This window comes from Haliotis asinina, chromosome 3 (genome assembly GCF_037392515.1).
Source record: "Haliotis asinina isolate JCU_RB_2024 chromosome 3, JCU_Hal_asi_v2, whole genome shotgun sequence".
Taxonomy (NCBI): domain Eukaryota; kingdom Metazoa; phylum Mollusca; class Gastropoda; order Lepetellida; family Haliotidae; genus Haliotis; species Haliotis asinina.
In genome coordinates, this window is record NC_090282.1 from 28,519,560 (window position 1) to 28,533,311 (window position 13,752).

At 37.3% G+C, this 13,752-nt stretch overlaps 1 protein-coding gene across 1 annotated transcript in view; it reads right to left on the minus strand.

Moving 5' to 3' along the window:
- LOC137277780 (protein mono-ADP-ribosyltransferase PARP6-like) overlaps positions 1–13,752 on the minus strand; it is a 58,995-nt gene that overhangs the window by 14,727 nt on the left and 30,516 nt on the right. The window contains exons 14-19 of the mRNA XM_067809707.1: positions 11,228–11,353; positions 8,759–8,892; positions 8,050–8,098; positions 6,100–6,212; positions 4,560–4,632; positions 3,927–4,049 (exon numbers count right to left, since the gene is read on the minus strand). Coding sequence (XP_067665808.1) covers positions 3,927–4,049; positions 4,560–4,632; positions 6,100–6,212; positions 8,050–8,098; positions 8,759–8,892; positions 11,228–11,353 — 618 coding nt within the window. The remainder of the gene's footprint in view (positions 1–3,926; positions 4,050–4,559; positions 4,633–6,099; positions 6,213–8,049; positions 8,099–8,758; positions 8,893–11,227; positions 11,354–13,752) is intronic.

Below are 13,752 nucleotides of genomic sequence, written 5' to 3' on the forward strand. Positions count from 1 at the left end.
AGCTCCGACAGTCAACATTACCTGAACAATGAGTAACCATCGACTAATAAAATAATCTCCATTACAGTGTTTCAAATTATCCCCTTCATTAAGATATTCCACTTCTGTTTCAAAGCACCATTTTGTCTCGTCGTTGGAACAGATCCAAAGAACAACTTATGCAACTGAAATTTAATTTTGTCCCAGTTGGATTCATTTGGCTTTTAAACAAAGTATCATCCAATTCAATCAGAAACAAATACATTCCAGAAACAAGGGAAATATTTCTCAATTACATGCCTGATGCAAAAAAGAACACTGCTGTGTGCCACACTCTTATCTCACTGAGTGGAAGTTACAGTTCCACCACATCTGTCAAAATGTTTTATACATTAACCTGTTATCATGGTGACAGATACATATACACTAGATAATATGTTTTTTTTCAATTTGCATTCATGCGCACTGAAAGGGCACTTGTTACCAACAAAAACCAGGAACTGGATTAAGCCAAAGAGAGACAAAACATGCAAACAATCAGCGTGAGGTGTGAAAACGTGTTTTCTGAAGAGATGGAGAAGAACAATTCCTCCCAAACAAGAAAAGTGCTTACACAACAAAACTGATAAAGACCAAAGCCAATCTGAAACATATGTTACATCCGAGATTACACTTTTTGTAAAGTACAGATTCTAATACTATTGTTGGGTTGAGTCCCATCTGGGATTTGAATCTAAACCCATAGAGTCAGGAACCAAATCACCAGCGCACAAAGTTAGCCAAACCAACTTAGTCACGACAACTTCCACAAGACAAGTTGGATAACTCTGGGTCTAGACTTTGTGTGCCCCTCAGATAAGAGTAAATTGGCACAGCTCCCACTGCCAAAAACTATGAACAAGCAATGCCATAAGATTCTAGTAGTAGTACTTGGGTTGGGTTGGTACCATCTGGGATTCGAACCCACACCATCAGGATCAAGCACCCAATGGCCAGCATGATCCCAACTATAGCAAGTATTACATTTGACAACATTCTAAAAGTGAATTCAACGCCAGTCTGTTTTGGAATGTGCCTAATTGTCCTGCCAGAAATATGTATCATCCTTACCATCAACCATTTTGAATTAACCAATCTGGGGACAGGCATCTACTCAACAACCTTTACCTTCCTTCTCTTGGTCTTAAGCACTACAACTAAGCCCTACAGTGCCCCTTGTCACATTATATCCTTTCCAGTTTAATGGCACCACTTCTGCTTGTGAGAAGCAAGCCCAATGCCACCTTCATACCTTGTATACAGCTCTGTGTGCTTAAATAGTAGATGCACACGTTTTCATATTCACCTTTGTCATTTTGTTTTACATTTAGTTAGTATTTCTTTTTTACTTCTACCCTTACATTCATTATGCAATATATTACTCTAATATTATTCAAGATTATATTCAATATTCTTTTCAGTATTTATGAAAAAATCATCAACAAATCACAAAACAACTTCGGTTACATACGTTACATTCCTGATTTCTGAGTTAAATGTTGGAAACAGTTTTCACTGTGATCTGTTTTGATTAATAAACTCTGGGAGTTAAATGAAATTTAATGTTTTACTTGCATAAGGAATCAAATTATCATGTTCAGTAGGCTGCAAATATCATATTTTCAATGATCAAACTGACTTTTGAGCAAAAGAAGCTGAAAAGACATGAGATTCACAGTAAAGCACATACAAAGGGAAGTAACTGCGGGCATTTTGGATCTCATTATTCACAGCTTTCTGCTGACCTGGCCTGTTTGAGATCTAGCCTATTCCAGAATTTGTTTCAAAAATAGAAATATATACAAAACATACAGGGTGCAGTTGGACAAAATCTAGACACTAAGGTTATTGTACATCCCATACCTTAACATAGACTAAGGTAGTATCTAGGCACTAAGGTTATTGTGCATCCCGTACCTTAACATAGACTAAGGTAGTATCTAGGCACTAAGGTTATTGTACATCCCATACCTTAACATAGACTAAGGTAGTATCTAGGCACTGAGGTTATTGTGCATCCCGTACCTTAACATAGACTAAGGTAGTATCTAGGCACTAAGGTTATTGTACACCCCATACCTTAACATAGACTAAGGTAGTATCTAGGCACTAAGGTTATTGTACATCCCATACCTTAACATAGACTAAGGTAGTATCTAGGCACTAAGGTTATTGTGCATCCCGTACCTTAACATAGACTAAGGTAGTATCTAGGCACTAAGGTTATTGTACATCCCATACCTTAACATAGACTAAGGTAGTATCTAGGCACTAAGGTTATTGTACATCCCATACCTTAACATAGACTAAGGTAGTATCTAGCCACTAAGGTTATTGTGCATCCCATACCTTAACATAGACTAAGGTAGTATCTAGCCACTAAGGTTATTGTGCATCCCATACCTTAACATAGACTAAGGTAGTATCTGAATCTCAATCAGCTAGACTAACACTTGGTCTCTGAATATATACTACTAAAAATAGTTAGGTATATACTTTTGAAATTATGAGTAATGATCTGTTTATTCAATGACACAATGATGAAATATCAATCATAAAAGTACCAATATCACTGACGTATTTTGTCCAGTATATATAAACTAGAAAGGAGCCACACTGAGATGGGAGATCCTGTTTTCGAGGAAAATCTGGATTTGCTTCATTCAGGGCTCTACCATTGCAGTGTGGGAGACTGAGAGACAGACGATTAGTCAACCTCATTTGTGCAGGGTTTGCACATAATCTCAAGACAATAATTTAAGGCTTTTTCAAGGCTTTGCTTGGCAAAATTCAGGCCCATTAGACATGCAATTGTACAAGTAAACCTAATAAAAATAATAAAAAACACCAGTTCTGAGCACTCTCAGGGTTAACCTGAAATTCAAAACAGCATAATGCAAAACCAAACCTAGACAGACATCAAGGTTTAAGACCTAAATCTATAGCCATCCAAACGCCATGAACACCAATGAAAGAGTATATTAGGAAAGTACCTTCATGCTTTTTAAGAGAAACTTGTTAAAACAGCTGTGAGCAATCTATATCATAAACACCCACACCTACACCCACACCCACACCCACACCCACACCCACACCCACACCCACACCCACACCCACACCCACACTTTAGATGTTACTTAGCAGACAGAGTCTTCACTTCACCCAACTTTAACTTGAAAGGCTTTTAAGTCTTTTTCCAGACTTTTTAAGGCAAAAATAGATTAGAGTGAAATCCACACAAGTGTGCTAAGCTATATTTAAACAACATGGGTTTTATATACTCTTTGAGTGGCATTTTTTGAACTTGGAGAGTCAAATAAGGGCAGACTTAAAGAAAAACAACTTCTTTATTGTGGTGATGCAGCATTTTCAGAAGTTGGAGAGTGACTACAAAATTGTTGATCCATGAAGTTTGTCTTCATATGGGTCTTTCTTTATACATTAGCATACAACAGATCATACCTGGACATTTATGTCTTTCTTGCTAATATTATTTTCATTATCCTCATGACCACACTTTGTGTAGCTGTGAAACATGAAGGTGTGGGATAGAGTAGGCCTTCATCAACCCATGCTTGCCATAAAAGGTGACTCTGCTTGTCGTAAGAGGTAACTAACAGGATCGGGTGGTCAGGCTCACTGACTTGGTTGACACAGTCATGTCACTGATTCCCAGTTGTGCAAATCAATGCTCATGCCGTTGATCACTGGATTGTCTGGTCCAGACTCGATTATTTACAGAATATATAGCTGGAATATTGCTCAGTGTGGTGTAAAACTAAACTCACTCACTTGTATTTCTGTCACAAAAAAGAACAAAAAAGGCAAGATGACACCTGGTCGAACTCGAAATCACCAAGGGGCTGTCACCATTAACAAATGACAATTTGCATGCAATAACCACATACCTGTTCTTGTTCTGCAGGTTTGCCTTTGGAGTTATAGTATCCGTATCCCATACGAGAATAGCCGAAGGACACGCTGGAGGAGGGGCTGAGGTAGATGCCCTTGCCGTAGGCTGCCCCGTTCATCTGAAACATGCAGAACAGACCCAGTCAGATTTACCATCAAGCTGTCAAATTAGACATACAGGCCTTTTGTCATAAGTTATTCCTTCACCCATTCCCTCAGACTTACGATACTCTTGGGACTAACATCATCTGAATGAGATTTTTGTGACAAGTGACAACACTGATATCTAAATCAGATAGTTATATCTGCTGTACCTTTACTAAACTAATGCTTATTCTCTGAACATATCATTTTGACTGTAACAAATAAACCAACTTGAATACAAAGGGTGGCCAAGGAAGACCAGCCATTCAGAACCTGAGGATATCTAGACTTGCTTCATTTTGGAATGAAGGTTCGGCAGTAGGGAAAATAATGTGGTTCTTGGACCAAAAACACATAACATACCCACATGATAAAAGAAGGCAGGGGCGGTAGTTGTAAGATTGACGATGGTATAATACAAACTATACAGTATTCCTGAAGACTGTTATTCCACATTACAAGAGTCACAATGGTTGACATGTTACCTGCTTGGTAGTCCCTGATGCCACAATTAATCCTTCCCTGATGATGGAGTGCCAGTTCTCTATACTCGACCCACTGAAATACAACAAGGTCAATAGACTGATGCGCTGCCATTCCAGGTACATATATCAGGGTTTAAAATTCTCGCCTGCCTGACCGTCTGGAATGGTGTATTTTCATTTCAGACAGTCAAGTTTTGAAAGTAGCCTTTGGTTGTCTGGTAGATATTTTATCCCTAACAATAAATATGTTATTATATCAGACAGGCTGTCTTATCATCAGTTTCCGGTGTTTAAGACAGTTAAGACGTTTGTACCTGTACTGGTAATTTTTTGTCTGGGTTGTAATTTGGGGAGTTTTAAACACTGCATATCTCTACAGCACCTCCTTTGTTTATCCAAAGAAGACACTCACATGTATATGGGAAAGTCTGAATAACAAAAGGAAACTGTCACTAAAGATAAGATTAGATGTGACGAACAGTAGAAGAACTGGCCTGTAAACTATCCAACCTCGGTCAGGCAATCATGTGATTGATAATGAGGCCATGAAAGTATACAAGTCACTTTGACCACCCAGTGCAATGTGTTGCCTGTCAACCAGAATAAGTTGACAAATCCCACTCAACTTAAATAAAGAAATACCTATTTACAGCAATAATTCTGCTAGAATTCAGTTGCAATACCTACTTACAGCAATAATTCTGCTAGAATTCACTTGCAATACCTACTTACAGCAATACATCTGCTAGAATTCACTTGCAATACCTATTTACAGCAACACATCTGCTAGAATTCAGTTGCAATACCTACTTACAGCAATACATCTGCTAGAATTCACTTGTAATACCTATTTACAGGTATAATTCTGCTAGAATTCAAGGACTCAACTCACAGGCACAGGAAATAACTTTTTGCTAATATAATGTTTAGGGCTACATATGTTGTGAAGGGTTGTTACAATCAGGTAACACATCACTACAATTTCATAAGGAAGAATTTTGGCAAATAACACAGTATATAACATTATTCCTCGGTTCGATACCCTGGCATCTTTCAACACAAGCAGTGGACATGGCATCTATTGAAAGACTGGTATATATTCTGTAGGGGACTCAATACTGTACCCTCTCCATTTCTACATTCATACAAAGGGTACATTTGGAGAAAACAGCAATTATCAATTACCAACTGGGACTATGTATGACATGAAACATGTTCCATCACTTGCTTGATAACGGTGTTAGCACCTACACCAAAACGTCACATCCATTGCAATAAAGAAGTTTACTATCCATAGAACTTGGTTGTTCTTCAGTTCTGCTCTTAACTCAAGAGTCCAACCCCATCCTTGAACCATTGAACCCAAAACAGACATCTTAATAGAGGCACTTTCAAAGGACTAGGTGGATATTACTGCAAAAGACACATGCAGATGGGACACTAATGAAGGATACTATATAGATGCTCCTTTCTATGGAGTAGCACCTACGCCAGCAGTTCCTAACTCTTCAAAATCAAAAAGTCAGACCGACAAACTCACTGGAATGCAAAAGTGCTGCCATATTTGACTTTCTCCTCTCTGAACTTGGCCTCCTTGGCTGGAGGACTGCTCATCAACAGGAACTGATGAGGTGTGTGCATGAAGCTCAGTTGCTGCAACAACAAGGTTACAAAGTCACGATCAGAGTGGTCTGAGGGTACACAGCAAGGATACAAGTAAACACATCCCAAAAAGGTGTAGACATGAGCACAGCTCACACACACCCACTTCCCACTTAGGGACACGGAAATGATTGATACTGATGATGTGACAAGGATCAACAGCTCACAAGACTTTCCCCTTGACTCATAGTTTTGCCATGTACACCTTTATTTGCATGTATGAAATGAAGGAATTAATTATTTAGAATCAATCAGAACTACATTTGTACTAATGACATGAACAAAACAACCCATGTAGATACAGAAAATAAATCACATGTTGATCAAATCAAGGAAGTAACTCATCTAGATGCAGGGAATAAACCACATATTGCTACAAATGACATGAAGAAATACCATGAAAAGCGAAAATTAACATCACACTTTAAATAATCACACTTTGCAAATAAATAGCACATGGCATATCTGTGGGTCAAGATGAACTTGTGTATTAAGTTTGGTGAACATAGCATGTATAGTTTTGGTGATATGCTGTGGCCAAACACATTTGCACCAAATCATGTTTCCATGGAAACAGCAACAAAACAAATTCTGACAAAACTTTAAAATAGCAAAAGGCACATGAATGGGTAAGGATTAACATGTGTGTGAAGTTGGGTGAACCTAGCATGTCAATTTTAAAATTTATGCTCCTGACAAAACCATCAAACACATTTGGCACTAAGTCATGTTTCCATGGAAACAGCAAAAAACAAAACTCTGAAAAACTTCAAAATAGCAAAAGGCACATCTATGGATAATGATTAACGTGTGTGAAGTTTAGTGGACCTAGCATGAAACCTGTAAGAGATATACTCCAAACAAAAAGTTTCGGGACAGAAGGACAGACAGATGGAAGGACGGAAAGACAGGATGGACGAATTGAATGCTATCTACACACATTACTTCATAGCAGGGGTATAAAGATAGCACATGTTGTTCTGCATACCAGTACTTGCTCTGTATGTAATATAAAGATACATTATTGTCTTATGTGTTGCTTGACACAACCAATCTGCCATATTCCTGCAATATTACTCCAATCTGTAAATAGCTAAGTTGGCAAGCATCAAATCTCGAACCTGTTCAAGGGTTTCAATAGACCTGCTATGACAGAGTTCTTCACGGGGCATGCCTATAGATATGGTTATGAAAGGAAGAGAGAAGATATGTTCTAGAGACATGATAGCAGGCATCAATCACACCACAGACCTGTTTGTTACAGGACTGATGTGGAATGTCCAGTAACATTAGAAATACACCATCATAGCTCTCAAATTGAAAAACACACCAATGTAAACATAATGTAAGTCAAATATTCAAAACAAAAAATTGACATAAATAGTCTACAAATATTGCTTTGAGTAAACTGAATTGTAAACCAAAAGTCACTGTGTTCTGTAATCTGATTGGTTGAAAAACATGATCAAATGGTACTAGATTCCCGGAAACTGCAAGACTATTCACTGCGTATTTACACATAAACAATTGTTTTGTTGTGTCATCAACAGTGGTGATGTCATTCAAATCATATTGTGACGTAAAGTTAGAATGACGTCACAAATGAGCAACTCCAGATGCTATTCAATAGTAATTGAAAGCAGCAGGTGATTTTCACTTCAACTAAGTAAAGTATATTCAACAAATCTTTGAAATACTTTAAGTAGATTATAAAAGACAGTTTATGGTTATCTCAACCAGTTTTCACCGAAAGTTATTCTGATATATCACCACTGACAAGATAGACACAATTAAAGGGAGGTTACTCTCATTAAGAGTATCTACTCACTCTGTCTGGTGGCAGCTTCACTATGTGGGAACGATTGCTTGCAATAATCCTGCAACAAATACCCACAGTAAACATATTGTGTTGAGAACGCAATACCAAACATTTCCTTAAAATGAAATCCAACTTGACAGAGACAGCTATGGCTGAGGTATTTCACTGGGTATGAGTGTAGCTCATATGATGTAATAAATGAAATAACATAATCATTCTCAGATATTGTACCCAAGCAGTGAAATGAACCTTGACCTTTTGGCACAAAAACCACTTGCTTCCCCACAACCACCCCTAACTATGTGAGTGAATAAGCATGGTTTTATGTCACTTTCAGCAATATTCTGGCAATATCATGGTGCGGGGACACCACAAATGGGCCTTACACGATGTGTCTATGTGGGGAATCAAACCCAGGTCCTCAGCGTTATAAGCGAATGCTTAACCACTAGACTACCCCCACTTCCCCTCCACATCACACATCATTAATCTGTGAAAGTGACAAGCAAGTTGATGCTAAAACAAGGCTATGCCATGGAGGTCAGAGAGGTGGACAGTTGGGTGGCTAGCATCCGTTGTCATCAAGTACAGGCTCAGACTTATGACATATTCTAGCAGAACAAATCTATCCCACATTACATAGAATCAGAGCCTCAGTCATATAGTCAAAAACAGGAGATAAACTGACACACTTGGAAATGAAGACAACACTACCTACCACTGAAGGAGCGGATATGCATTAGGATTCCTGACATCCATTTCCCTTTTGAGAGCTGTGCTGCCAAATCTCATCATCTCATGGATAGAGGGGAAAGACTTGATGATGTTTATCACCTTTGCATAATCCTTGTTCTGGAAGCACAGGATCAATAAGTCATCAATATTGATCAGTCTGGGCAAGTGATCCAAATTCCTGGTAAGTACGTATTAATTTTAAAAAACAAGGTGCCGTAGTAATGGATAACACAGAAACAAATTTTGTAACATCAGGTGATGTCATAATAGGAAATGTCACAATAGGTGATGTTGCAATAGGTGATGTAAGAATGTTTACACAACAATGGGCTATGCTGCAATAGGTCAGCTAACACTAAGTAATGTAGCAATTGGTAATCTAGCAATATGTAATGTAGCAACAGGCAATGAAGAAATTGGTAATGAAGAAAGAGGTAATGTAACAACAAGTAATGTAGCAACAGGTAATGTAACAAGAAGTAATGTAGCAATAGTAATGTAGCAATAGTTAATGTAGCAATAGGCAATATAACAGCAGGTAATGTAACAATAGTAACGTAGCAACAGGTAATGTAGCAACAATAATGTAACAATAGTAATGTAGCAACAGGTAATGTAACAACAAGTAATGTAGCAATTGTTAACGTAACAATAGGCAATGTAACAGAATGAGTGAGTGAGTTAATATTTAATGTCACATCAGCAATATTTCAGCCATATCGTGACGGGAACAATGTAACAGAAAGTAATGTAGCAGTGGTAAAGTAGCAACAGGTAATGTAACAATAAGTAATGTAGCAAAAAGTATTGTAGCAATAGGTAATGTAGCAATAGGCAATAACGATATGTGATGTAACGTAATAATACGTAATGTAGCAATAGGTAACATAACAATTTGTAATGTAGCAATAGGTAATGTAACAATTCGTAATGTAGCAATAGGTAATGTAACAGCAGGTAATGTAGCAATAGGTAATGTAACAGCAGGTGATGTAGCAATAGGTAATGTAACAACAGGTAATGAAACCAATAGGTCATGTAGCAATAGGTAATGTAACAACAAGTAATGTAGCAATAGGTCACGTAACAACAGGTATTGTAGCAATAGGCAATGTAACAGCAGGTCATGTAACAACAGGTAATGTAGCAATAGGTAATGTAGCAATATGGAATGTAACAGATAACGTAGCAATAGATAATGTAACAATATGCAATGGAGCAACAGGTAATGTAACAACAAGTAATGTAGCAATGGTTAACGTAACAATAGGCAATGTAACAGAATGAGTGAGTGAGTTAATATTTAACATCACATCAGCAATATTTCAGCCATATCGTGATGGGAACAATGTAACAGAAAGTAATGTAGCAGTGGTAATGTAACAACAAGTAATGTAGCAATAGTAATGTAGCAATAGGTAATGTAACAACAAGTAATGTAGCAGTAAGTAATGTAGCAACAGGTAATGTAGCAATAGGTAATGTAACAACAGGTAATGTAGCTATTTGTAATGTAGCAACAGGTCATGTAGCAATAGGTAATGTAACAACAGGTAATGTAGCAATAGGTCATGTAGCAATAGGTAATGTAACAACAAGTAATGTAGCAATAGGTAATGTAGCAATATGTAATGTAGCAATAGGTAATGTAACAACAAGTAATGTAGCAATAGGTCATGTAACAACAGGTAATGTAGCAATAGGTAATGTAGCAATATGGAATGTAACAGATAATGTAGCAATAGGTAATGTAACAACAGGTAATGTAGCTATTTGTAATGTAGCAACAGGTAATGTAGCAATAGGTAATGTAACAACAGGTAATGTAGCAATAGGTCATGTAGCAATAGGTAATGTAACAACAGGTAATGTAGCAATGGGTAATGTAGCAATATGTAATGTAGCAATAGGTAAAGTAACAATATGTAATGTAGCAACAGGTAATGTAACAACAAGTAATGTAGCAATAGGTTATGTAACAACAAGTAATGTAGCAATAGGTAATGTAGCAATATGTAATGTAGCAGCAGGTAATGTAACAATAGGTCATGTAGCAATAGGTAATGTAGCAATATGGAATGTAACAGATAATGTAGCAATAGATAATGTAACAATATGTAATGTAGCAACAGGTAATGTAACAACAGGTAATGTAGCAATAGGTCATGTAACAACAGGTAATGTAGCAATATGTAATGTAGCGATAGGTAATGTAACAACAGGTAATGTAGCAATAGGTAATGTAACAACAGGTAATGTAGCAATAGGTAATGTAACAACAGGTAATGTAGCAATATGTAATGTAGCAATAGGTAATGTAGCAACACGTAATCTAACAACAGGTAATGCAGCAATAGGTTATGTAACAACAGGTAATGTAGCAATGGGTAATGTAGCAATATGTAATGTAGCAGCAGGTGATGGAGACAAGAGAAACGCCTGATATTGCTACCTTTGGTGACAGTACAAGTTCCTGGGGGTTGGCTGGGTCTACTACTGTGGGGAATGGCTCAAAGATTGTAGCTTTCCTGGCTGAGTTACAGGCTGCTCTTGTCATGGCTATCAGCAATACAACCACCTGGGATGAAAGAAACATCATGTCAAAACTACACCAAAACAATTACATTTGCACAAATAAAAATAGAAATGGTTATATACACATTCCTGGAAAAAAATACCACAATCACTTCAACATTCATTTTTTCAGCAACCTTTGTTGCCCTGGGTACAGCATCAGGAACTGTACATTGTAAGATGTGACCACATTCATGGCAGTAATACGAAGAAATGATGTTAATATTTCAAATTATAAAGTGCATCCATACCAATTGATTTAAACAATTACATACATGGCACACTCAGTGGGATTTAACCAGATGAAGTGGTTTTTTTCATACACAAAGAATCATATAATAAGAGATTAAGCACAATCAAGCTATCAACCCTGGACATTTCCCAGCATGTATGGGAGGAAGTAACAGAGACCCAGCTCACCTGACAGCTACCTCACTGAGTGGAAATAGAGATAATATAACCCTAACCTCTGCCCCCTGTGGGCTAGCTGCTAGAGACCTCAGCTGGGGGGAACATCAATCATACGGTAATATTTAATCAAAGTAAACTGACATGTGTTACCTATAAATCAAGTGAGCATTCAGTAGAGATTTCACAACAGTTGGACAATATTGTATCTCACAATTCACATCAACATGTCAGCCCAAACAGATCAGGTAGGCAGTTATTTAATATCTTATATGATTTCGAAGGAAGCAAGCTAAATATCTGACATGACCTTGAGCCATCAATGAGCCAGTAGCAATGGTCACTGCTTGTGGTGGTATGGGGAGATTTTGTAATATGTATTCTGCAGTGATATGGGAATATGGTGAGTGCAACATATACTGGGTCACTCAGTCCTGGCACCAAATATGCAAAATCTCTCCATTAGAGAACTACATGGTTGCTCAATGATCAGCGTGAAAGCAATCATCAACACACAGCATTAAAATCAATATGAAGCATGATGCCTGAACACTGACTAAATTTCAAACATTTTTCTGCATGAAGAAGTACATTTGAATATTTCAGACTTGCAATTTGAGAACAAAATGTTCATGAAGTAGAAAGTGCTGTCAATCTGACAACACAAAGCAGATATATGTTAACATGCTAAGAAACAATATAATTTCTAAAAAATAGGAACATACTGCAAACAAGGGGGTCTATATGCATGTCCCACCACCTACTCATCATCTACATACTGGTTGATAATGTTACAGATATAGCCTTGGCTACACAAGTGTCTAACCACAACTATGCATCCCAGTGTACATGTATTTCCTCGACTCGGAGTCAAAGGATGAAACACAACTTAAAGCACAAATACTTCTTCAAGTCTTCAAACATGAGAACCTTATCTCTTATACCTGATAATTATCACATTAAATAGTGCAGGGCATCCTTTCACAAAGCACTAAGGTGATCGTAAGTCACTAAGGTAACCAATGTTAAAGGATGGGAGTTAAGGTTAACCTTAGTTAAGATTGTTTCATAAAAGGAGTACCAGGATAAGGATTTAATAGATGGTATATTTTCCTCTCTTCTCTTTACATGGATCTAATGATCATCAAGTAACTCCAGTCATTAATAATAGGCTCATTGTTTGGGAACATTTGAAGGTGGAATCATCAGTTAACTCCCTTACCTTAACTCCTTTCATTTAAGTTTGGGGTATTGTAAGGGAATATATCAACCTGGAATCATCAGTTACCTCCCTTACCTCAACTCCATTTATTTATGATAGGGGTATTGTAAGTGAATATATAAAGGTGGAATCATCAGTTACCTCCCTTACCTCAACTCCATTTATTTATGATAGGGGTATCGTAAGTGAATATATAAAGGTGGAATCATCAGTTACCTCCTTTACCTCAACTCCATTCATTTATGATAGGGGTATTGTAAATGAATATATAAAGGTGGAATCATCAGTTACCTCCCTTACCTCAACTCCATTTATTTATGATAGGGGTATCGTAAGTGAATATATAAAGGTGGAATCATCAGTTAATTCCCTTACCTCAACTCCATTTATTTATGATAGGGGTATCGTAAGTGAATATATAAAGGTGGAATCATCAGTTACCTCCCTTACCTCAACACCATTCATTTATGATAGGGGTATTGTAAATGAATATATAAAGGTGGAATCATCAGTTACCTCCCTTACCTCAACTCCATTTATTTATGATAGGGGTATCGTAAGTGAATATATAAAGGTGGAATCATCAGTTACCTCCCTTACCTCAACTCCATTTATTTATGATAGGGGTATCGTAAGTGAATATATAAAGGTGGAATCATCAGTTACTTCCTTTACCTCAACTCCATTCATTTATGATAGGGGTATTGTAAGGGAATATTTCAAGGTGGAATTATCAGGTATCTCCCTTACCTCAACTCCATTTATTTATAACA